Raw genomic sequence first — 23868 nt, forward strand, 5'->3', positions numbered from 1 at the left:
ACGGTCAAGGGTATTTACATAGGCTTGCATATTACACAGGTTTTGTCCAGGGTCGCTAAGGGCCACGGCATGGCTCACATATCTCTTTCAGTCAACCTCTAGTTCTCTCACCCCTAATCCTTCTGGTTGCGTCTGACCGGAAATGTACGAAGACAGTTGGACCTCATAAGCAGTTCTTTCGATAATATTACGGATTAGCTTCTCTCGGAAATTCTTATCCTTTCCCCTTAAACCCTTTGATTTTCGCAAAATCTACTATTCCGTAAGGCACCCATACCCGCATAGGGACGCCATGGGTATCCTCGTGTTCGAAATGATGATTCTTGCTATAACTTACAACCTTTAGTTCTACATCCTGCAACCCTACATTTATATACGGCACACACAACTCCCAGATATATGCTGATGTTTTTCTTAGAGTTGAAGTAATTTTGCCTGGCCTGGCCTACGGCTTTGGGGAGCTGTAGTCTTGGCAATGAAACAAGCTTTGTGGAGAAACCTTATTAACCCGCCGGCTGGACTTACATCGACCCACCCTTAACTTTAGATTGGAAGTGTCACAGGCACAGTACGTTGTGTTTGTTCTCTTCAAGGTATGCCTTTGTTGAAATATACTTAGCTCATTATTTTACTGAAAAGCTAGAGCTTCTTACTCAAGGGAAATTTTAATAATAGAAAGCTTCGAAAAAAGAATGTTAGTTAAGTCAATTCTAAGGTTAGTCAGCTCCCACCTGAAAAACGTAGCCGATCGTGCTGAACTGTCTGGAAACTGCAACTGGCTTTGCCTTGGCTCACAAGGCGGTATTCCACAGCAGCTCTAACCTCAATGCTCAATTCTAATCTTGTCCTTAGCAAAAAAAAGCACAATACATGTGGCATTATCTGCATGTTTTCTTGATGCGCATTTTTGTGTAATATTTCTCGCAAATGCTCCCTGCATCATGCCCCTCTTCCATTTGCTGGCCAATAAATTCGACCAGCGTATGCTCATCAACAACAGTCCGCACATCATCCGTAACTATGATGTGGACACTTAAAATGTCGGGATTAGGTTTGAGGAGACATATGTGGGGTTTGGCTCGATATGAAGTCTCCTGTGGCATCTTCATCGTTCAGTGGTTTTTTATATTGTAGATCCCCGAGCGCGCGGGACATATTTATAGTGCCTAGAAAGGAAGATAAAGTCCGTTAGGCTACCAAAAAAAAGGGAAAGAAAAAAAAGAAAAAAGAAAGACCATAAGCAATATGCAGAGAGAAATGGACACGGACCAATCCGTGCTTGTCCTGCACGACGACGAATAGTCCCACCAGCAGCTTCGACTCGAGATTTTTCTTCCGGCACATCGGGATTATCCGCTGTCGTTAGCCTTTTCTGGGTTATAACGTGTTATCAAGCCTGTATTAAACAATGGACAATATGATGAGCATTGATACAAGCCTCCACCTACTGTCTTGTACGTGATTTTCCCTCCAGTCCATTCCAGCTCTCCTAATACAATATGTGAATCTCCCAAATTCGCAATAACCACCTCTCCCTTATTCAAATCAACTAGGGTCAAGGCAACCGTTGAACCACTAGTTGAAGCGTCATTTCCACCCGATGCGAATCCTTCGAATAGCTGATTCTCTTCCGCGTCTATCGCACCACGGATAGCATTTTCACAGTCGCCAGCTTGGAAGGCGGGCGATGAAATAAGGTTTAGATGAAGATGTTTGCTTGCGTGATCCGAGACATCAGGCCCACCGCTGGGAAAAGGCCTTGGTCAGTATCGGGTAGACTCGTATGGAACAAATCACGCACTGTCCATCGTAGACTGCAAAGAACGCAAGTTGTCTGTGATCGCAGGCAGGGAAGCCTTGTGGAGTTATAAACGCATATCGATCTTCCTGATGTGGTCGTTGTCCTTGATCCTGCATTAATTAAGTTCAGTTAGGCAACTGGATCTCCTCGTTGAAGGTTTGGCTCACTGTTGCTATGCCGCAGTCTAGGAGAGAGAGCGCCTGCATAGGAGACGGCTTGGGAGCAATGTAGGAGAAGAGACAATCTACAAAAGCAAAACTAAAGTACTATATTATTCTTGAGAGTCAGGCTGCTATAAAATGCGTGCCCATTCTTAAATCCATACTCCGTACAGTAATCTTATATAAAAATCACCACAGCAGTATCACAGAGTCCACAGTTGTCAACAGTCAGGATCAACCAGAGAACTTACACAATGCAGAATCAGCCTGACAAATGTCATTCTAAACTGAGTCACTTCACCATCTCCACAGTAAACCAGGAGGGCAATGTGAGCTCATGCATGCTTATTGAGCTCTGCCACAATGGTCATAAGCACAAATCCATTAAAGATCTTGATTTTGACAATGCTGGTATTTAGTTATCACTGTTTACTATTAATTAGTTACTATGTCTTGACAATCTCTAACCGTACTCGAGACCTAGTCCACTCCCACACAACCCTCCGTTCTCGGCCGCCCGGTCAGTCAACCCGTCAACAAGAATGCCGTCCGCCCCGAAGACGAATATGTAGATGATGAGAGCGAGGATGCCGTCCACGCTGCGGACAAAGATACAGACAATGAGAACGAGGATCGCCTGCTCATGATAGGTCACAAGAGTGTGAAACTCCTATTGTTTACAATGGAATACTTTTCTTATGGCCCTAAAGAACTGAAGCTAAAGAAGTTCCCTCAGCTTGAAATCTGTTTAACTACAACTTTTTAAAAAGGACATAGGAACATTATATGTTAGGATGCCCTATCATTGTACTCTGTATGCCAATTCATCTGCTAGGAGGACCGATCACATAGCTTTAGCAAGCACCTTGACACCGGAATACTCCCTTTCCATCTAAGTAGAACCCAAGATATTCCTCTCGTATACTGCAGCAGTTTTGCCCGTATTCTTGTTTTTGATCTGTCGATACATCGTTAGCATCGCGAATAGCGAGTAGATAACTATGTATAGCTAGCCTGATATCTGGGATCTGCTTCGCTAGCAGCAATATTGCGGCCAGCTCGCCGTGTCGGCTGAGTCGTGACAGACACGATCGTGCCGATGCTCTCAGATGTTAGAGAGTGGGGGCCTGGGGAATTAAGTTAAATTTTAGTGGCCAAAAAAGGGGAGAGAAATGCTAATATCTATACTCCGTACCTCCCACAGGTTTGTAGCGAACGTTCTGGCCCTCAGAAAAGCGAGGCATGCTGGACGGACTTGGGATGGAAAGACTGCCCTATTTTTTGATCCGCAGATTAATTAGATGAGCCCCTAGTTTTTGACAGTGGCGTAGTTTTAATCCCTGTGGAAGTACTCCGTAAATATCGAAGTTTTTCCCTTCGCAACAGGGGAATATATACCTCTTAGCCCAAGGATAAACATCAGCTACGTCATGGAGCGTCATCCACGGTCGGATGTCAACAGCATTTTCGCACACCCCAGGTACGATACCGGTGCCTCTTCGGACATAGTATTTGCTGGATAGAAATGGACGTTAAATTGACATTGAGCAAGCTCAGCTCCATGGGTCCACCGTTTCAAGTTCCCGTCACTCATCTAATTTTCAACCTGTTTTTGAGAGTATTAAAACCTATAATCGGAGCCAAGCCCACATATGGCCTCGTGAGCTCTAGATATTAGTGGTTTTATTTATTGCTCCAGAAGAGGGGTGAAGGACTAGCACAGAATGAGGCTGCAAAATATACATGTGGTAAATGGACGTTGGCGTGTCGCCGTAGTCAAGTTGTGTCTGCTGGAGAACCGGCGGCCTGGCTACAGCACCGAGATACTTCTAGCAGCTTTTAGCATCTACAACTAGAGACTATTCTATTGCAACCAGACAAGCCATGAGATAAATTCTGTAGGTAAGGCTGGTACTTCCGTTAAAGCAGCAATGGGACAGGTAGTAGCTCTGCGGCAACTACAGCCGAAAGCTGAATTGAATTTCAATCATTTGTCACCTTTGTCAATAGTATGTGTAAAAGCTAAGGGGTTTCGCATTTATTGAAATGGTTGGGATGCACCCTTCAGATGTGCTACGTGCTCATGATCTGTCACAAACTCTTCGTCTTGATATCGTCATGTAGGGCATGAGTGATTCCGAAAGCTCGAAAATATCCATCAAGCGCCTATTATACATTCTCAAGATGAATGGAATGTTAATGACATCGAGCCTTACACGCGGGTCGATTTATTTCGTCCGGTCGGGGTTGTGAACTTTTGATGTCCCAATCTTTGAACGGTACCTAGTCGACTTCCACCTCGCAGAGATTAGTTAACTAAAGAGACATCGAGCCGGCACCCGAAATAGACAAGCAGTAGTGTTCCAAAAACCGAAACGGCGAGCCCCAACGTTTTGACAGCCGTTTGATAACATTGACAGCCATGCTTTTCGAATGAACAAGGGATGCCATTAAAAAAAAAAAAGGCGAAGTCAGCTGTTGGTTAGATATAAGTGCCTTTGGTAGCAAGAAAGTTAGCTAGGGACCCAGACTATTGAATCACTTCTACCTGATTCAAGTCAGCACGGATAAAAGACGTATATCTACACCATCCTGCCCGTAAAAGATAATCAATATTCCCTTTAGCTGGCCCTGTCAGCAACATGACCCGGCGGGACAAGGGCAATCGGGAGCGGTCGACTGACTTTTCATGCCCGATATGCCACGAAAAATGTCGACACGTGTCAGGGACGTCGAGCGGTTTCCGCAAAATTTTCGCACTCGATTTGGACGAGGCACACGGTTCACAAGCGGGAAAGAAGCAAGGCGGGTCCCTAATGGGGTTCTGGCGTACGGTTGGAGTTTGCATTCAGCACCAAGTGGCCCCATTTTAATAGATGTAGGGCATGGCATTTGCATGAAAGGGGTGTCGCTCTCATGTGCGGTCCCTCTGCTTCGCAGTTGTATCATCTGATAGGGCTCCTTGAACCCACTTCTCTTTCACCCTCGATATTAGCGGCAAGTGCACGGGGTGCGTTTTCATCCCTTCCGACTACACCCACTGGGGAGAAGTGGCACGGCCCTGTATTGAAGCAAATCAGTATGTCATCCATCGGTTTGAAGCATCAAAACCATTTGCTGCTAGCGAGTTACGAGAGAATCGACAAAGAGACCAAACGAGTTAAAAGATATAATCTTTGAATAATGTCGAATCCTTATTTTTCGTCGACGAGATAGCGCTGCAATTGAAAAGTGAGAGCAATGCGACATCGAAGGCTAAATGCATACCCGGTTTCAGAGAGACGAGAGTGAAACTCAGGACCAAATTCGTCAGAATCCATCTCATCAAGATGGGAGGGAGAACGCACATCTGTCGAACTCGACTGGTCGTAAGATTAAAGACAGTGCAAACTATCGCCCGGACGAAATTAGCAAGTCCCTTGCAATCGAGAGCGATGGCATTGGCACAGTAGATGTTGCATTTGATGAAGTCGCCGATGGGCCTAATTGGATCTTGAGAAGTTCAACGAAAGGGCATGGTCAAGAAATATATGATTAGATATGCAAATAACCGGATACTGATTCTGATTCGCGATGTCTGGACTTCCTATTTTCTTTAACGTTTGATGTCGACTGACAATTGGGCCAGCCAGCGAAGTGCTGGTTGATAGTTCCAGGAAATCGAACTGGGCCTGAGCTATATTTCACCAAACCGCCCGTCCCACCTAGGGACTGTTGAGTCGGTTGTGGATACCCGTTGGACACCATGGTGAGAGATCCTTCGCTCCACCATTTCACGGGCAGCATATATCCATTTTGATACAACAACTAGGATTTCATTTGATGTATGCCTTGATGATGAAAGCGCGCAGAGAATCATGCAGATCCACATCAACTACCCGGACAAACCTGCAAGATATTTTGTTGAATTTCCCCAAGTCGCCGACATCTTTGAAGTTGATGAAACTTTAGGGATACAATAATTATGTCCCGTTTATTCAGGTAAGGTTCCGGCATTTCCATATGGTGTTTGCTCTGCTAATAGTGAACAGTTTAAATGTAAAGGGAAATGGAGGTCTTGTCTGCCGCCGGATTCTTATGACCGTAGCGAGACCGTTATTGGCAACGCTAGCGGGTTTTGGAGGGGAGAAATTCCGTCCATACCTCTTGTGCTCTTCGGTGCGGTCGTCTCACCAAGGGAGAATCTTAAGTATAGTAGAAGATAACTAGTCAACTGTAGGATGCACCTTGTTAACTCAAGAAGCACTGCACGAGATATCTCTTTGCAGGAGAAGTTGCATCGCTATTCCCCTGCTTTGAAATTGAATGGCTTCGCGGATTGCACCTTTTGAACCCGGAAATAGCAGTACTCGATCACAACGCAATATAGTGTATTGCAGTGAAAAGTAGATCAACTAGAAGCTTCAGAAATCTATGATTGAAAAAGTGGTTCAATGGAGTGTATCCCCACTCCGAATGTGTGCTATGCGATTCCCAAGCGCTATCTGGATCATCAAATTTTGCGAGGGATAGATCATATCAAGACGGAGGCTTGACTTTAGGCGGCATTCAATTGGCCTGCCAACTTCACGCAGTGAATGTGCCGGACAACCGGTGCACACAGAAACAGGGGTCGAGTGAGCGGGCTTGGCAGGCTGAACGACGGTTGCGAGCGTTTCGAGGCACGGTGACTGAAGTTGAAACAGAATGGGGCACAATATTCCGCAGCCTAGGGGGAATATCTCGCAAAGCCGGAGCGGCGATCCAAAGAAAAGGAAATATTCGTGGATATCGTCGATATTCCGGATTTGTTCGACGAATACGGACTAGGGTGGTGCGGTCCAGTCTCCGAAGTTTCCCGAGCATTGCAGATGCGCCGGGTGGGACCGGGACTCATGGTCCCTCGGACAAAATCCCAGATCTGCCCCTGGCAAGGGTGCGCATGTCTTCTTATCAGTGGTTTGAAATAGTGTTTCGGTACGGAGTATTTAACGACGAGAAGATTGGCGTTGAAATTATGAGCGGAATAACCCAGGTGTGCATTGTTCTCAACTGTGGCATTATTAATTACTGAGATATTATGGAGCACGCCGTGGCCAGCAATGCGCGGTATGTAGATGTATGCAGTCCCATGGGGATGTATGTAGTACAATTCATCTCCTCACATGTGAACTCGAAGGGATGATCTCTTCATCAACATGGTCTGGGGGTTACTGGTCTCGTTGGGGCAAAGAAGGTCCTACCTAAGACACGAAGGATACGGTTGAAGAGCAGTAGTCGGTCACAACGGTTCTCCATGCGCTGTTTCTTTTGTTCCCCTTTTTCCTTTTCATTTTACATCTTCCCCCCTCCTTACTATTATTATTATTTTGCTCAATAATCGTAACTGGAGACTGAGCAATAGTGCCGGTAGAGATAGGCAAAGAGCACGCCTATCTATACTAAAAACTGCATATCGATTAGACCTCCGTCGCAAAAAACCATTCCCCACAAAAAGAGATATCAATCTGCCGGGAAATCAAAACGTGGGGCTCTTTTTACAGTCAAGACCTTCTCCCTCTGTCGCTTTAAACGAACGAACCCGCCTAAACCGAATTCATGAGCCCTGCGGAGGATATCCACGAGTTTACATGACAAGCTCAAGCTCATGCGTGGGACAAACTCGTGACTTGAATCTGTGACTATGAGAAAGTCTGGAGTCCAATCGGGCGTGTGTGATTTGGAGACGAGCTGCGATGTCGGATGCTTATTTTGTGGAGCCGGCCGCCTGGTATAAACAGCTTTAACTTCCGTCATGGGTGACGGCTTCCGCAGGACATTCTACCAACTTGCCGGAGAGAATCAAGACGGGATGTTTTTAGCAAAATCGAATGACCATGCAGTGATCAGGAACATGATATACATAGAACCATTCAAGATGCATACGGCTTTTTATACCTGTGTTCAGCCTCTGTTCCTTTTGAAGAAACATAGCTCAGAGCATTGCCAGATAGGTAAACAAAGGCATGGTGCCTCTAACTGTACGTAAGGATCATGCTAAAGTCGAAAACGAGATAGGTCCTCCGAATTATTTATAGTGCTGTGCCAAAAAGGACTTGCATCCCTCCGTTCGGCAATAGGATATTTGTTGAACATTGGAATACGTAGCTAGAAGAAAGCCATCGAGAGTATGCATGAACAAGATTCAAAAAATAATGGACAGGTGAATATTCTTTGAACAAAATGCTCGTAATGTTTCCCAGGGGAGCCGGAATGATCATTCTGCCAAGAAGGGCAGCAGTCTGCCCATGCCAGCGTTACTCACGGCAGAGGAAAACATATGCCCGGGCCCGCGGCCGTACCAAATAATGCCGTACACGCGGCTGTTTACTCACCAATCAGAAGAAGAAAGACAAAAAGGGCGACATCGCACACTCTCTGCCACCGCTCGGTGGACCTCCCTAGCGAAAAATTTCGTCCTTGTTTGTTGATGTATTGTTGTTTGGTGCAATGGTCAGTAGCTGTGTCGTGGACACCACCCCATACAGCGGCATACATTGAAACAGGTGCTAGGACCTCGATGTTCGTGAAGTGCGATGGATGATGGAGGAGTAGTCACTTACAAATATGTTCGTAGCCAAGCCGATGAAAACGTAATGTTTTAACTGGTCATCGGTCGAAATTAGCTCTAAAGCCTAAAGTAGTTAAGGTTTCCCAGATTTTCGTCGCCGTAAGCGGCTCCCTGTCGAAGAGTGGGACCGCTCACTGCGATCTGGGTAATCGGACACGTGTGGTTGGTCAGTGGTGCTTATCAGGCTTTTAAGGTTTTGAGCTTCTTTGCTCCCCCGCGGCGCAAGGACCGAGGGAGAAAGCTGATTGCGCGCCGCTTGTTCCTTGGAAGGCGTCGCGACAGCTTGCTTGTTCACATGCTTTGTAGGCGCCGGTGCGCTGCTTGACAGATGCGATGGAAAAGGTCTTCATGAAGACGAATCTGCGGGAATTGGAGTCCCGTTTCGCCTATGGACTCTTCTTTATGTAGCAATTTCGAGCGCCGTCCACCGCTGGCCGCTTCATACGGAGTGCACCCGTTATCACGGCTACTGGAGGTAGCACAATAAAGACCTGTCACTGGTTCACCTGGCGTTCCCTGGGCCGTCTTGCCACGAGTGGACATCGGGACTGGACCCCCACAATACCGGGTTGTCGAAGGAGGTTCGGCCGGAGTGCATAATCAATCACTTCCTCACATAACTCTCCCTCCTTCTCCCCGTCTTCTTTCATTATCTTTTTCCTTCCCAGCTTCCCTGCAACCCAAGATAGAGATACACCCCCGATCCTTTTTTTTAGACAATTTTCAACCTTTATAATCACCCTGGGCGGCATATCTGAAGTGATATCCTTTAGCTCCATTCCCTAATTGAATCGCAACATTAGCGCTCTCTGTCGGTCGCCGACGGAAGAAATGGGACTCCCAGAAATTGCACATGATTCGATTATCGAAGAGGAGCAGCCGTACGTGTACTCGGAGTACAAGTCGGAGAAGGGGTATGGCTGGGCAGAGGCCTTGCCCCAACGGCAAGGTCTCTATGACCCCGAGCTAGAGAAAGATGCCTGTGGTGTAGGGTTTACAGCGTGCGTAAAATTGGGTCCAAAGCATTTGGGGCGGTGTTGCTAACCGATTGGTTCAGTCATATTAAGGGAAAGCCGAGTCACAAGATCATCACCGATGGTAAGGAGGGCTCATTACCTTAGACCTGATACGTCAGACTGACTCCCGTTGGCGTCGATTAGCACGATACCTTCTTTGCAACATGACCCATCGAGGGGCAGTAGGGTCAGATGCACGAGACGGTGACGGCGCTGGTGTTATGACTAGTATACCTCACAAATTCTTCATCAAACACTTTGCCCGGGACGTTGGGGTAGAACTCCCGCCTCTAGGCCAGTATGCAGCGGGCAACCTATTTTTTAAACCAGATCCTGAAGCCCTTAAAGAGTCGAAAGCCATATTTGAAGACTTGGCTAGGTCGCTGGACCTTCGCGTTTTGGGATGGCGTGAAGTTCCTCGTGATTCGACGCTTCTTGGCCCCGCAGCATTGTCTAGAGAGCCATATATTATACAACCATTTGTTGTACTTCATTCCGCTTATGGCGATGGGAGCACCCCAGATCGCCGCCATGCGGAATTGTTTGATGAAAGAACGTTCGAAAGACAACTTTATGTCTTGCGGAAACGGGCGACTCATGTTTTGGGTTTGGCCAACTGGTTCTATATCTGCTCCTTGAGCAACAAGAACATTGTTTATAAGGGTCAGCTTGCGCCCATCCAGGTTTATGAATATTATCATGATCTTCTTTCAGTCGATTATGAAGGCCATTTTGCACTTGTCCACTCCCGATTCTCGACAAATACGTTTCCGTCGTGGGATCGTGCGCAGCCGTTGCGATGGGCCGCTCACAATGGAGAGATTAACACCTTGCGTGGGAATAAAAACTGGATGAGAGCTAGAGAAGGTGTCTTGAGGTCTGACATTTTTGGCGACGAGCTTGAACATTTGTATCCAATCGTCGAAGAGGGCGGTTCGGATTCTGCTGCTTTCGATAACGTGCTCGAACTGCTCACTATTAACGGAGTATTGTCTCTGCCCGAGGCGGTCATGTTGATGGTTCCCGAAGCATGGCAGGACAATCCAGCGATGGATTCTAAAAAGGCTGCTTTCTATGAGTGGGCTGCCTGTTTGATGGAGCCGTGGGATGGCCCTGCTCTCTTCACCTTCTCGGACGGTCGCTATTGCGGTGCGAATCTCGACCGAAATGGTCTTCGTCCCTGTAGGTACTATGTCACCGATGATGACCGTATCATCTGTGCTTCGGAAGTAGGCACCATCGCCATTGACCCGGAGCGCGTTATCGAAAAAGGGCGATTACAGCCTGGAAAAATGCTCCTTGTTGACACAGCTGCCGGAAGAATCATCGACGACAGGGAATTAAAGAGAACAGTGGCGAATCGCCAGCCTTTCCAGGATTGGATCGAGACACATTTGCTCAGCCTGCCCAAAATTCATAAAAAGGCCGCCGAAAAGGGTAGTCTAGCACCCGCACTGGATGACACCACCATTCAACAGGACCCGCGGCTCAAGGCTTTTAGCTACTCATTTGAACAAGTTAGTCTTCTGCTCGGCCCCATGGCCGCAGATTCTAAAGAAGCTCTCGGGTCCATGGGGAATGATGCTCCGCTAGCTTGTTTGGCGCAGCAGCCACGTCTTCTGTATGAATACTTCCGCGAGCTTTTTGCTCAAGTCACAAATCCGCCGATTGATCCTATCCGCGAAGCAATTGTCATGTCTCTGGAATGCTACGTTGGGCCTCAGGGCAACTTACTAGAAATCGATCCCTCTCAGTGCGATCGTCTCCATCTTCCTTCGCCCATTTTATCGATCGATGAGTTTAATGCCCTGAAGATGCTGCCAACGTTGCATCGTGAGTGGACAGTCAAAACCATTGACATCACTTTTGAAAAGTCAAAAAGCATACAAGGATACATCGACGCTCTGGATGATATTTGCGCCGCTGCTACCGAGGGCATTGCGAACGGAGATCGCATCCTTGTCCTGTCAGATCGTGCCACGTCTGCGGATCGGGTTGCCGTGTCTGCGCTCCTCGCTACTGGTCTCGTCCATCATCATCTTGTTCGCAATAAATGGAGATCTCTAGCTGCCATTGTTGTGGAGACTGCTGAGGCTCGTGAAGTCCACCACATGTGTGTGCTCGTCGGGTATGGCGCCGATGCCATTTGCCCGTACTTGGCCATGGAATGCATCTTGAAGATGAACCGTGAGAACTTGATCAGAAAGGAGCTTTCCGATGAGCAAGTCATCACAAACTATAAGGCCTCGTGTGATGGAGGGATTCTCAAGGTCATGAGCAAGATGGGTATTTCCACACTGCAGAGCTATAAAGGAGCTCAGATATTTGAAGCGTTGGGCATTGACGATAGCGTTATCGATCGTTGCTTTGCCGGAACGCCCAGCAGAATTCGAGGAATGACGTTCAAACAGATCGCCCAGGATGCATTTGCATTCCATGAACGAGGATATCCCACCCGCCAGATCACCCAGATTCCTGGTCTTCCGGAATCCGGTGAATACCATTGGCGAGATGGCGGCGAAGCCCATATCAACGATCCCGTCAGCATCGCCAATATCCAAGACGCTGTACGGACCAAAAACGACAAATCATACGAAGCTTACGCACGATCAGAACATGAGCAGATCAGGAATTGCACACTCCGTGGACTGCTCGACTTCGACTTCGAACAACGTACTCCTGTGCCAATTGAACAAGTTGAACCATGGACTGAAATTGTCCGTCGTTTCGTCACCGGCGCCATGTCCTATGGCTCCATCTCTTACGAATCGCACTCGACGCTCGCCGTTGCCATGAATCGCCTTGGTGGTAAATCCAACACTGGCGAGGGTGGAGAAAATGCCGAACGGAGCAAGATCCTCGAAAACGGGGACACCATGAGATCTGCCATCAAGCAGATCGCTTCAGGCCGCTTCGGTGTCACTTCCGCATACCTGGCCGACGCCGACGAGCTGCAGATTAAGATGGCGCAGGGTGCCAAGCCCGGCGAGGGCGGAGAACTTCCCGGCTCCAAAGTCACGGGACCGATCGCACAGACGCGCCGCTCCACCCCTGGAGTCGGACTCATCTCTCCGCCACCACATCACGACATTTATTCTATCGAGGATCTGAAGCAATTAATTTACGACCTAAAATGCTCTAACCCTCAGGCACGTGTTTCCGTTAAACTTGTCTCCGAAGTCGGTGTGGGCATCGTTGCTTCTGGTGTCGCAAAGGCTAAAGCAGACCACATTCTCATCTCCGGCCATGATGGAGGAACGGGTGCGTCCCGATGGACCGGTATCAAATACGCTGGTTTACCGTGGGAGCTGGGTCTTGCCGAGACCCATCAAACTCTTGTCCTGAATGACCTTCGAGGTCGCGTTATCGTGCAAACTGACGGCCAGTTACGCACCGGTAGAGATGTCGCCATCGCATGCTTGCTTGGAGCCGAAGAATGGGGCTTTGCCACGGCTCCATTGATTGCCATGGGTTGCATTATGATGCGCAAATGTCATCTCGGCACCTGTCCAGTTGGTATCGCGACACAGGATCCTGCCTTGAGAGAGAAATTTGAGGGAACACCCGAGCACGTCATCAATTTCTTCTACTATGTAGCCAACGAGCTTCGCGCGATTATGGCTAAACTAGGTATGCGGACTATAAATGAAATGGTTGGCCGTGCGGAGCTCCTTAGGATCCGTGATGATTTGCCCTCCCCAAAGCTGGAAAACATCGACCTCTCGCTCATTCTTACTCCTGCTCATTCTCTCCGACCGGGAGTCGCGACCTATAGTGTTCGGAAACAGGATCATCGTCTCCATGTTCGATTGGACAATAAACTTATAGCCGAGGCCGAACTTGCATTGGAGAAAGGCCTTCCTTGCCGTGTCGAGTGTGATATTGTTAACACCGATCGTGCAATGGGCGCTACTCTCTCCTACCACGTAAGTAAACGATACGGTGATACCGGGCTTCCGCAAGACACTATACACGCAAATATTAAAGGTTCTGCTGGTCAATCTTTCGGTGCTTACTTAGCCCCTGGCATTACCCTGGAGCTTGAAGGTGATGCCAATGACTACGTCGGCAAAGGTTTGTCCGGCGGCCGTCTCATCGTCTACCCGCCTCGTGGGGCGGTGTTTAAAGCCGAGGAAAATATCATCATTGGAAATGTCTGTTTGTATGGTGCCACTGGAGGCAGCTGTTATTTCCGTGGTGTGGCGGCCGAGCGCTTTGCTGTCCGTAACTCAGGAGCTACTGCAGTCGTTGAAGGTGTCGGTGACCACGGCTGCGAGTATATGACGGGCGGTCGGGTTCTTATTTTGGGTTCTACCGGCCGTAACTTTGCAGCTGGTATGTCTGGCGGAATCGCCTATGTGCTAGACGTGAATGGCGATTTCCATACTAGGGTCAATACGGAAATGGTTGAGCTTTCCGGAATAGAAGATCCCGCGGAAGTTGCATCTGTTCGCAGCCTTATTGAAGACCATCACCATTATACCGGCTCCGAAATTGCAGCTCGAATCCTTTCTGACTTTACTCGGGCGTTGTCTCACTTTGTCAAGGTCTTGCCCACTGACTACAAGCGGGTTTTGGAAGAAGAAGCCACGAAGAAAGCTGGTGCAAAGAAAATCGCCTTTACCCCCGCTCAGTCGCCCAATCTTGCTTCAAAGGAGCACCGTGAGGAAGCGAAGAAAAGTGATATTCTCGATATTGAGGATAGCATTACTGATTCCAAAACTGAGAAAAAGCGCACAACTTTGATTCTTGATAAGACCAAGGGTTTCATGAAATATCACCGTCGCAACGAGAAATACCGAAGCTCCAAAACTCGAACGCGAGATTGGGCTGAATTGTCCCAACGCCTAAACGAGGACGAACTCAAATACCAGTCTGCTCGCTGCATGGACTGCGGTGTCCCATTCTGCCAATCCGACACTGGTTGTCCGATCTCCAACATTATCCCAAAGTGGAACGAGCTAGTTTTCCAGAACCAATGGCAGGATGCACTTAATCGTTTGCTTATGACAAACAATTTCCCCGAGTTTACGGGTCGTGTGTGCCCTGCTCCGTGTGAAGGCGCATGTGTTCTTGGTATCAATGAAGATCCCGTTGGCATCAAATCGATTGAATGCGCTATTATTGACCGTGGATTTGAGATGGGTTGGATGGTCCCCAAGCCACCTCCGGTTCGCACAGGCAAGACCGTTGCCGTTATTGGTTCTGGTCCGGCTGGCCTTGCTGCGGCAGATCAACTTAACCGTGCTGGCCACAGTGTTGTTGTCTACGAGCGCGCCGATCGTATCGGCGGTCTTTTGATGTACGGTATTCCGAACATGAAGCTTGATAAGAAGATCGTTCAAAGACGTGTCGATTTCATGGCCGCTGAGGGTATCAAATTTGTTGCAAGCACGCCCGTTGGGCCAGACTGTGATGTGACTTTACAATCTCTGCGGAAAGGAAATGATGCTGTCATCATCGCTACCGGTGCAACGGTTGCTAGGGATCTCAAAATTCCCAACCGTGAGCTGCAGGGTATCCACTTCGCTATGGAATTCCTCCATAAGAATACCAAGTCTCTTCTTGACTCCGAGCTCGCCGATGGCGCATACATATCCGCGAAAGGTAAAAATGTTATCATTATTGGAGGTGGAGACACGGGTAATGATTGCGTTGGAACTTCAGTTCGTCATGGCGCCAAGTCTGTCACCAATTTTGAACTTCTTCCACAGCCTCCCCCAGAGCGTGCTGGTGATAACCCTTGGCCCCAATGGCCACGTGTGTATCGTGTGGACTATGGTCACAGCGAAGTTAAGGCGCATTTCGGTCAAGACCCTCGCGAGTATTGCGTCATGTCCAAAGAATTTGTCGGCGATGAACATGGCAACGTGAAGGGTATCAATATCACTCGCGTTGAATGGACTAGGAGCGCTTCTGGAGGCTGGGACATGAAGACAGTTGAAGGAAGTGAGCAATTTTTCCCTGCAGACCTTGTCCTGCTTTCCATGGGCTTTTTGGGCCCCGAGGAACGTGTTCTAGGCAGTGAGGTAGAATTGGATGCCCGTAAGAACATCAAGACACCTGCTGGTCAATACAGCACCAATGTCCCCGGCGTGTTCGCTGCAGGAGATTGCAGACGCGGGCAGTCACTGATCGTCTGGTAAGTCCAAATGAGCTAACATACATTCCGTTTGGCTAGTCTAAGCGTATAATAATTTTTAATTTTTCCTTAGGGGTATCAATGAAGGACGTCAAGCTGCCCGTGAAGTCGACTCTTATCTCATGGGCTCATCGTCCCACCTTCCTGTCACTGGAGGCATTGTTCGCCGCTCCGCTATTGACTCTGTGCCAGTGACACCTCAACCTCAAGTTCAACCGGTTTTTGCGTAGAGAAGTGATCATGGCGGAAACGCATTTCTACCCGTGTAGTATCACTCTGTGTTCAGTCACAGTCTAGGCATACTCGTCTCTTATCCCAATTTTTGATGTATTGGCTGATTTCAAACATCTTCACGTTTTTCCAGCAATTTCTCTCCCTCTATATCCTTTTTGCGTTGGGGTGTTAAGATACCTATTCTTCTTCGAAAGCAAGCAACTGAAAATTCTGGGACTATTTATCAAAGCAGTGTATTATCATACTTGTTCTAGGCATTGAAACATATACCCTCTGCTTTCGCGCCTTGTCATTTCATAAATATATACACGCATCTTGGGCCTTCACAAGGTTGCGGACTAAATGTTGTTGTGTCCTTGTGCGATCCCCCGGATGAGTGATAAATGTAGAATTTGATTGAGGCTATGTATGTATAAAAGGTATCCAAAAGCACAGCTGGAACAAAAACAAACTGCAGTAGCTTACCCTCCCATTGTTTTTATAATGTGCTGCTTGCAAGATTAAGCTCACTCCCCTGGGTCAGTCGCCATAGAGTCGTGTGTGGCTAGCTTTGTCAAAGTCAAAGTTCGGTATTTTCCCAAACTAATCTGCATGGATCTTTGGATTCTTGGAACGTTGGTTCATTTGTGACTTGTATCTATCCATGTGCAAAACGAATCTTCTTATAGATCTAACTGAGCTATCGGCGTCAGCAATCGGTCCCGGTCTTGATGCTCCTCAACACACCCCTCGCCTATGCCCTCCCGTTTCCATCCAATACCTCTAAGCTGGAGTCAATCTCTCCTTTCTATTCTCCAGACTGGAAGTTATTTTCAATTCTTCGAATCACTTAACTTTGAAAACTGAACTGTTTCCATCGTCACCTTGAAATGGTGATTGATTTCCGCGGTGTGTTGGATAGCCTTGACATCGAAAATGATATCTCCCCCATGTGGGACTACATTTGCGTCCCAGTCCTGTTGTCCACCCTCCAGGAGGACACGTGTGTCTTCGCATACATCCAAGTGGAGTCTAATGGTGCCTGTCTGTGTTTCCTGCAGCTCCTCTCGTAATGTCGCCCATTCCTCGCACAGCACTGCCTGCTCTATTTTGAGCTTCTCAAGCTCTTGAAACGTCTTCCCAAACGTCTCTATCACGGCAACCCCCTCCTTGTTTCCAATGCATCTTCTCTCGATGCAATTCTCAATCTTTGTCAGATTTAACTGCATCTAGCAGGCACTTGGCCGGGCTACCGCCCGTATACGATAGCCCCCTTATAGCAAAATACCCTAAATTGTTGAAGTTGGAAACAAAGAGATTCTAGTTTTGGAAGCCAGCCATGTCGCTCTCAGGAATGAGCTAGTCGCGGGTTTCGGTCAAGGATATCATGTCACTGTCACGCAGTATCAAAGGTATAGACTAGAAGATTGCTTTCAGACAGTCAAAGAGTATGTGGTTATCAGACATTTTGATCTTCAGGTCTCTTGAATAGCTTGAAAGCCCTTTGTACTCCAGTGATAAAGTCATATTTATTGATAATAAGGCTGAATATGATGAAAGACGAGAGCTTCTAGATGTTTTAAATCTCTAGAGAGACTATAAATGCTCGGTCAGTCTGGTTCTTTGGTGAGAAAACAAGAGTCTAAAAAGACATATATACCACCTCCAAAATGGAATATCACAAGGGAAAAAAAAGGAAACAAAGAAACCCTCAGTCATTGCATACGGCATTCACAGGGTCCCAGACGCCCTCATTTGCGTCCTCTGTTCCTTCTCCCTCTGTTCCGCAAGCTTCATCTCTCTCTCCACTGCTGCAAAATCTCCTTGAAATGCGCCTTTTACCGGTTCGGTTCTTATATCCCATACATCCTCACTAGTCGGACCCGTCTTCCATTTGGCGGCCTTTTTGCGCTGATGATCCATGATCATCTTGGCCCTATCTTCCTCTGAATATGACTTCGTGCGCATGCAAAACCAAAAATCGGACCAGTGTTGGCTGCAGTCCCGTAGCTCGCCGTACCGGTAGTAATTCACCCACTGGCCGCCAAAGGATTGACAGAAGAATGCGTAGTCGAAGGCAGTGCGGCAGGACATCGTGGTCGGGTAGAGGGAGTCGGGGTCAATGGAAGACGGCAGGGAGGTAAGCTGTGAGGAAGAATTTATAGGGTGTGAGGATTCAGTCGTGTCTTTCATTCCGGAAAGAAAGGCTTGCAGTTCAGCGTCCGCCTGCTCATCGCGGCTCACTGGTGTGTGCTTCAGCGTCGAAGGTGTTGATGGGTGCTCCGTCGCCTGACGCTGCGATGGCGCGTGTCCATTGTCGGAAGCGGGAAGCGCTGGTGCTTCTTCAGGTTGATTAGACGAGCTCCACCACCATCCCATTTTCTTTTTTCCGTTTGTAGGTTCTGACAAGAGTTCGCTTTGCAGTGCCCCGAAAGCTGCGAATGCGAAATTGTCGTCGTTTGAAATTTTGGCGTACCAGGGCTGTATCACTGGTACTAGCGTATTTTAAGGTTGAAGATGGCTACGTCATTGCCCCTGCCAGCTCTCCGCACTCCGCCGGCGAGGTGACTTGCTGACGGTTTGCATTTATTCCCAGACCCAGCCATATCGCGGCTTCATTACCATAAAGAAATGAAGATCATGACACCACAATGATACAATTTTCGGGAAGGGCATGCCTACGGCAGGGTTGGAAATGTGCGGCCGGTGTTGGCCTGCGCTGTCATGGCGCCCACTCTTCACCTCCGCTCCATGTCCCGCCATTCAGGAGATACACCGCAACCTACTCCCGAGCTGATGAAACTGGGCATATCGATACGGCACCGAACGAGTCGGTATTCTATTTCGATAGTATGCCCCGTCTGTCATTTGTTTAGCAATGTTATGGATGCTGATAGCAAGCTAGGTGTCTTACCAGTCAAGGCCCTTTTCTCGCGCCGTTTTGCACCCTTAGATCTGGCTCCGTCGATGACAGGACGAATTGGGAATCTAATAATAAAACTGACTGGCGCGACTCCGCTGAATGTCATTGGGCGAGCGTTCCCTCTAGAATTACAGGAGAACATTCAGCAGGTCATCCCGCGCTATTCAGAGGGTGGTGCGTTCGTTAAGCTTTCGCACCCGCCCAATATGGACAAGGAAGGGTTGTCAAGCTTGTTGAACACACATCTTGAACAGAATCCGCTAAAGCTGTGGTTCTCTCCTTTTACATCGGTTAGGGCTTCTCTGGTTCGTGGTCGACCTTGGCTGGAAGACCTTCAGAGGTCTCCCAGTTCAAGAATTAAAGTGGAATTTCTCCCAACGTCTCCGGGTGCTTCATCGGTAGAATTGACACCTGAATTGCTTTATTCGCTAAGTCGCCGCTATGGAAAATTGGCAGATATCATCCCCCAGCCGTCCGACTCGAAAATCCAGCCAAGATATGCCCTTCTCGATTTTACGAGGCCTAGTTATGCTGTCATAGCGAAGAATTGTCTCCATGGATACAAAGTCTCGGCGTCTGAAGGCGGAGGAAGTGCTGGCACGCTATTAAAACTTTCATACGAGCGGAAACTAAAACCGCACGTCATCAGAGGTTGGATTGTCAGCCACCCGAGAATCGTGATTCCGATAATAGCTGCGGTTATTGCGGCGATCACCGTTATCGTCTTCGATCCCATTCGTACCTTTTTCATTAAGATACAGATCGCGCCACCAATTGATGTTCAAGACAATAGGTTATGGCAGTGGATCCAACGACAAGCGAGCAAAGCAAACGACATTCTGTCATTGCGTCAACGCCAACGCTCGGATTCTAGAGGCCTGAAGGCGATATGGGAAGACCGTAAAGAAGACATCCAGCGGCTCCAGACTTGGCTGCTGGAAGCCACGAATACCTTTACCGTTGTTCATGGACCTAGGGGATCAGGAAAAAAGGAGCTTGTGCTTGACGAAGTATTAAAGGGCTATCGACACAAACTTGTAATTGACTGCAAGCCTATTCAAGAGGCAAGAGGCGATAGCGCTACAATCAACGCTGCTGCGGCGGAAGTCGGCTATCGGCCTGTATTCTCGTGGATGAACAGCATCAGCAGCCTCATTGATGTTGCGACGCAGACGCTGGGCGCAAACGCAGGTCTCTCAGAGACATTGGACTCCCAATTGGGACACATTCTCCAAAATACTGCAAATGCATTGAAAAAAGTAGCTCTCGAGAAAAAGAGGTGGGATGGTAAAGACTCTCACATGACGGACGAGGAGTTCCTAGAAGCTCATCCCGAGTGTAGGCCTGTCGTCGTCATCGACAACTTTTTATACAAGGCCAACAACAACCCGATGATATATGAGAAACTCTCTGACTGGGCAGCTGCGCTAACAGTCTCCAATATCGCTCGAGTCATCTTCCTAACTGGGGATATCTCCTACTCGAAAACACTCAGTCGGGCTCTGCCTAATCAAATATTCCACGAAATCCAACTCGGAGACTGCACTCCAGATGTTGCGAAGCAGTTTGTCCTTGATCACCTTCACACAGATCAGAGTAACAGCAGTAGTTACACCCAGGCAGGACCGGATACTATAGAAGGTGGCGATATCAAGGATCTTGAGGATTGTATTGAAGTCCTTGGGGGTCGATTATCAGATCTAGAATTTTTTGCAAGAATGATTAGCAGAGGGCAGAGTCCTAGCGGTGAGTAATAAGAGAAAAAGCCATTTTCGTGTAAGAATGATGTTAATATACAACACAGATGCTGTCCATGACATTATTGTGCAATCCGCTGCAGAAATACTCAAGATGTATATTGCCGACGTTGACAACACCGTTCGAAATTGGACGCCAGAACAAGCATGGTACCTGGTCAGCAGCCTTGCAGAAGCCCAAGGGGGAAGCATCCTGTACAGCGAAGCCTTATTCTCCGATTTGTTTAAGAAGGATGGTGAAAGTACGATTCGCGCCCTTGAACAAGCGGAGTTGATCTCTGTAACCACGCTCAATGACCGCCCGTCGACAATCAAGCCGGGCAGGCCTGTATTTGCAGCTGCCTTTAGGCGACTGCTTGAGGATGATGTCCTTCGGTGTCGACTTGGACTGCGGACGCTCGGACAGCAGATAGCGATGGAAAACGCAAACATCAACAAGTACGAAGGAGAGTTACAGGTATTGGGGTCTCTCGAAAAAGAACCAAAGGAAATTCGGCCCCGAGTTCGATGGCTCCTCGAAAAGCTCGCAGGCAGCCAAGCAAAGATTGAAAAGTACGAGAAGGAAAGTGTAGGACTAAGGAGGATCCTTCAGTCGAAGATGTGATGGGCCCAACTACCTGTGAATATCCATTCACAGTGCTCTGTAATTTAGATCTACTCCAAAATTTTAGAAGAGGAAAAAAAAAAAAAAAAAAAAAAAAAAGTTGGATATCCGTACTCCGTAAAAGGTGAACGAAATGTGAATGTCAGTATTCGCTGCCAGACGTAGTTAAAGTCAGCCAATCAATGCCTGAGGGCGAAGGCACATCTTGATTAGGTAAGTCAGCTACCCTAACTAAACTCTAAACGGGTCTAGCTTGCAACTTCAGCTTTCGGCTTCACCCAACCCAGCTTTGTAGTTACTTCATATCAAATCTGCATTTCGGGATACATATTTCAATAGGCATTCTTTTTGTTTCTAGAGTATTCATTTTCAGGGTATATTGCCTCTTTTTGCGTTTGGTTGCATCTTTTAAGTTTTGAAGCGGTTGTTTCATCCTGCTCTTTTCCTTGCTCACATATAGCTTCCCCAAGAACTTAGAGAAAGGAGGTGTCATAACGAAGTGTATGGCTTCAACACCCACTCGACTCAAGTGACTGGAAGAAAATTTTTGATTACCCCAGAACCATGGAAGAAGAAACAGTGTCTGTTCCGCTTCTTATCTTCCAGTCTCTTTCGAAGGTTGCATCGGGAATATCACCGCTGCTAGTTCTTGCGCTCGTCATTTCAATTTGCATTTTGACCCGAATCACTACTGGAATTACTAGTCGTCTAAGCAAAACATACCCAGATGGAACAGTATCAGTAAGGCAGGTCCCGTACTGGCTCCCGTATGCTGGACATGCGTTCTCCTTGGGTTTCAGACGGCGGAAGCTTTTTGAGAATGCACGGTAAGTATCTAGTCAGGATTTTCTGTCCCCCTCCCTTTTTTATCCTAATTTTATCTGATATCTGTCAGAAAATCCACCAAGGAGCCTGTTGTTAGCCTCAACGTTCGAGGCAAATCTCATAACGCTATACTCAGTCCAGCCATGGCAGCGGCGTTGTTGAAGCAGTCATCATCACTTTCCACTGAGCCTGCAACCGATTACATTTTAAAAAATGCCTTTGGTGCGGGGAGAAGTGTTGGGACACTTAACCGTAGTGACTTTTACGGGGACTCCGGGCCAATTCAGTTTCTCAACAAAGAACCCTGGCTAACTGATATTACTTCTGCTATTGCACGTCAAGTTCAGCAAGCTATGCCGAACCTGCTATCATTCTCCCCCAGTGTTGTCGATCAGTCAACGTGGGAGAGGGTAAGCGACGTATCTATTAGCCACGAAAATGGAGAGCCAATTTGCGAAGTCTACCTATTTGCCCTTGTGCGAAATTTCATCGGTACGATATCCACTACCGCCCTTATGGGAAGCGCTTTTACAGAAACTTTCCCATATGCTCTTAACGAGTTATGGAATTTTGATGGGAACTTCAACGCAATTCTGTCGAGTATTCCTCGCTGGATTCCGTTTCCGGGACTTGTGTCTTCATATTCAAGTCGCCGGCGTCTATTACTTGCCATGAAGGTTTTCCATGACGCGTTTGCAGCCACTGAAATCGGAGTGGATCCTGGATTTGATTGGCGGGATATGGACGACGTCTCAGAGGTTGTCAAGGCCCGTTCACGAGCTTTGATCGAGGCAGGGTGTTCAGCGGAAGCGGCGGCGTCTGAACACCTGGCCTTCTTCTGGGCTATGAATACGATAACGAATACGTTAGTATTTTGGAACTTAGTTCACATTCTCTCCGACGAAGAGCTGCATGAAAAGATACTAGAAGAAATCGCACCTTATTCGAATGCGGCACGCCCCGACTGGCGGGAATCGGGCTTTAATATCCCTGAACCACCTCGCTTGCGTTTGGATGCCAACGCGCTTGTCTCTTCTTGTCCAATACTGAAGGCTACCTACTATGAAAGCCTTCGCCTCTACTCCTTGCCGCTAAGTTACGGACAGGTAACGAAGGATGTGTCCCTAGCGGAGCCTACAGTGGTCGATTCCCCATCATCGACTTACAAGTGCGAAGCCGGTACTTATGTTGCTATTCCGCACTTCATACACAATATGAATACCGACTCCTTCCACGAACCAACGAAGTTCGACCCACAGAGAATTTTCCCTCATGATCTAGAGAAAGATTCAGATACCCCCGACAATTACGAATCATCTGAAAATGAGAAGTTGATATCAAATGATTCGATTTCCCAAAAGGTAAACGATATTTGGCCGAGTGAGGCCAGCCCCGTCCTGGGCTTCAGTCGCGAGTTTGCGGAGGGGCAAGCTCTTGTCTTTACTGCTGCTTTTCTCACGATGTGGGACATTCAACGGGCAAGTGGCAGGCGCTGGACAGTTCCGCGCCAGAAGGCGGGTAGCGCGGTGTGTGTGCCCAGGAACGATGTCATGGTGAGGATGAAGCTAAGGGTGTAGACGACAACATGTGCTGAGCACAGTGTTGGGCAAAGGATTTTTTCATAGAGCCTTACTGATTTCGATACTGATGCTCCATGCGTGCATTTGCCGTATTTTCTTCTTAAATGTAACTTTATTATATTATTCAACCTGTGTTCCGTAATCGTGAATGCACTACGGAGTACTCCGTACAGAGTACGGAGTATTCATGCCATAAACCAACATATAGGGGATAGCCGGTTGCGACGGTAAGAGGAAAGAAAACGTTAGCTCTAAAC

The 23868-nt window shown here is 47.8% G+C and overlaps 9 protein-coding genes across 9 annotated transcripts; 6 read left to right on the forward strand and 3 right to left on the reverse strand.

The window, feature by feature from the left end:
• Positions 1-1047: 1047 nt before the first annotated feature.
• Positions 1048-2007, reverse strand: CIMG_10966 (protein phosphatase 2C; the record flags this gene model as incomplete). Its single annotated transcript, XM_001248718.2, has 5 exons — positions 1048-1166; positions 1270-1372; positions 1449-1746; positions 1802-1911; positions 1969-2007. The coding sequence occupies 5 exons, from the start codon at positions 2005-2007 to the stop codon at positions 1048-1050; spliced, it is 669 nt and encodes a 222-aa protein (XP_001248719.2).
• A 318-nt stretch (positions 2008-2325) lies between these two features.
• On the forward strand, positions 2326-2728 carry CIMG_12671 (uncharacterized protein; the record flags this gene model as incomplete). Its single annotated transcript, XM_001248717.1, has 2 exons — positions 2326-2373; positions 2447-2728. 2 exons carry the CDS (start codon positions 2326-2328, stop codon positions 2726-2728), a joined length of 330 nt encoding a protein of 109 aa, XP_001248718.1.
• A 1944-nt stretch (positions 2729-4672) lies between these two features.
• Positions 4673-5500, forward strand: CIMG_10965 (uncharacterized protein; the record flags this gene model as incomplete). Its single annotated transcript, XM_012358965.1, has 3 exons — positions 4673-4791; positions 4845-5025; positions 5240-5500. The coding sequence occupies 3 exons, from the start codon at positions 4673-4675 to the stop codon at positions 5498-5500; spliced, it is 561 nt and encodes a 186-aa protein (XP_012214388.1).
• Positions 5501-5926: 426 nt separating this feature from the next.
• On the forward strand, positions 5927-6167 carry CIMG_10964 (uncharacterized protein; the record flags this gene model as incomplete). The annotated part of the gene is made up of 2 exons (XM_012358964.1): positions 5927-5943; positions 5987-6167. 2 exons carry the CDS (start codon positions 5927-5929, stop codon positions 6165-6167), a joined length of 198 nt encoding a protein of 65 aa, XP_012214387.1.
• Positions 6168-9382: 3215 nt separating this feature from the next.
• Positions 9383-16121, forward strand: CIMG_02486 (glutamate synthase, NADH/NADPH, small subunit; the record flags this gene model as incomplete). Its single annotated transcript, XM_001248714.2, has 4 exons — positions 9383-9552; positions 9609-9649; positions 9712-15709; positions 15783-16121. 4 exons carry the CDS (start codon positions 9383-9385, stop codon positions 15937-15939), a joined length of 6366 nt encoding a protein of 2121 aa, XP_001248715.1. The 3' UTR covers positions 15940-16121.
• Positions 16122-16755: 634 nt separating this feature from the next.
• On the reverse strand, positions 16756-17362 carry CIMG_12672 (uncharacterized protein; the record flags this gene model as incomplete). Its single annotated transcript, XM_004445594.1, has 1 exon — positions 16756-17362. Exon 1 carries the CDS (start codon positions 17149-17151, stop codon positions 16756-16758), a length of 396 nt encoding a protein of 131 aa, XP_004445651.1. The 5' UTR covers positions 17152-17362.
• A 68-nt stretch (positions 17363-17430) lies between these two features.
• On the reverse strand, positions 17431-18377 carry CIMG_02484 (uncharacterized protein). The gene has a single exon (XM_001248712.2). The coding sequence runs from the start codon at positions 18299-18301 to the stop codon at positions 17654-17656; it is 648 nt and encodes a 215-aa protein (XP_001248713.1). The 5' UTR covers positions 18302-18377; the 3' UTR covers positions 17431-17653.
• Positions 18378-18562: 185 nt separating this feature from the next.
• CIMG_02483 (mitochondrial escape protein 2) lies at positions 18563-21226 on the forward strand. The gene is made up of 3 exons (XM_001248711.2): positions 18563-18772; positions 18828-20591; positions 20650-21226. The coding sequence occupies exons 1-3, from the start codon at positions 18574-18576 to the stop codon at positions 21204-21206; spliced, it is 2520 nt and encodes an 839-aa protein (XP_001248712.1). The 5' UTR covers positions 18563-18573; the 3' UTR covers positions 21207-21226.
• A 324-nt stretch (positions 21227-21550) lies between these two features.
• Positions 21551-23739, forward strand: CIMG_10963 (uncharacterized protein). The gene is made up of 2 exons (XM_012358963.1): positions 21551-22033; positions 22102-23739. Exons 1-2 carry the CDS (start codon positions 21771-21773, stop codon positions 23606-23608), a joined length of 1770 nt encoding a protein of 589 aa, XP_012214386.1. The 5' UTR covers positions 21551-21770; the 3' UTR covers positions 23609-23739.
• Positions 23740-23868: the final 129 nt, after the last annotated feature.

The sequence above is a fragment of the Coccidioides immitis genome (genome assembly GCF_000149335.2).
Source record: "Coccidioides immitis RS genomic scaffold supercont3.1, whole genome shotgun sequence".
Taxonomy (NCBI): Eukaryota; Fungi; Ascomycota; class Eurotiomycetes; order Onygenales; family Onygenaceae; genus Coccidioides; species Coccidioides immitis.

What these genes read in the sequence shown, in the direction of transcription:
- CIMG_10963 (XM_012358963.1), top strand. Translation starts at nt 21,771, where the DNA reads ATGGAAGAAGAAACAGTGTCTGTTCCGCTTCTTATCTTCCAGTCTCTT. An exon ending in AAGCTTTTTGAGAATGCACG is followed by an intron (nt 22,034 to 22,101) that starts GTAAGTATCTAG and finishes GATATCTGTCAG; the next exon opens with AAAATCCACCAAGGAGCCTG.
- CIMG_02484 (XM_001248712.2), bottom strand. Translation starts at nt 18,301, where the DNA reads ATGGGATGGTGGTGGAGCTCGTCTAATCAACCTGAAGAAGCACCAGCG.
- CIMG_02483 (XM_001248711.2), top strand. Translation starts at nt 18,574, where the DNA reads ATGATACAATTTTCGGGAAGGGCATGCCTACGGCAGGGTTGGAAATGT. An exon ending in GTCGGTATTCTATTTCGATA is followed by an intron (nt 18,773 to 18,827) that starts GTATGCCCCGTC and finishes ATAGCAAGCTAG; the next exon opens with GTGTCTTACCAGTCAAGGCC. An exon ending in CAGAGGGCAGAGTCCTAGCG is followed by an intron (nt 20,592 to 20,649) that starts GTGAGTAATAAG and finishes TATACAACACAG; the next exon opens with ATGCTGTCCATGACATTATT.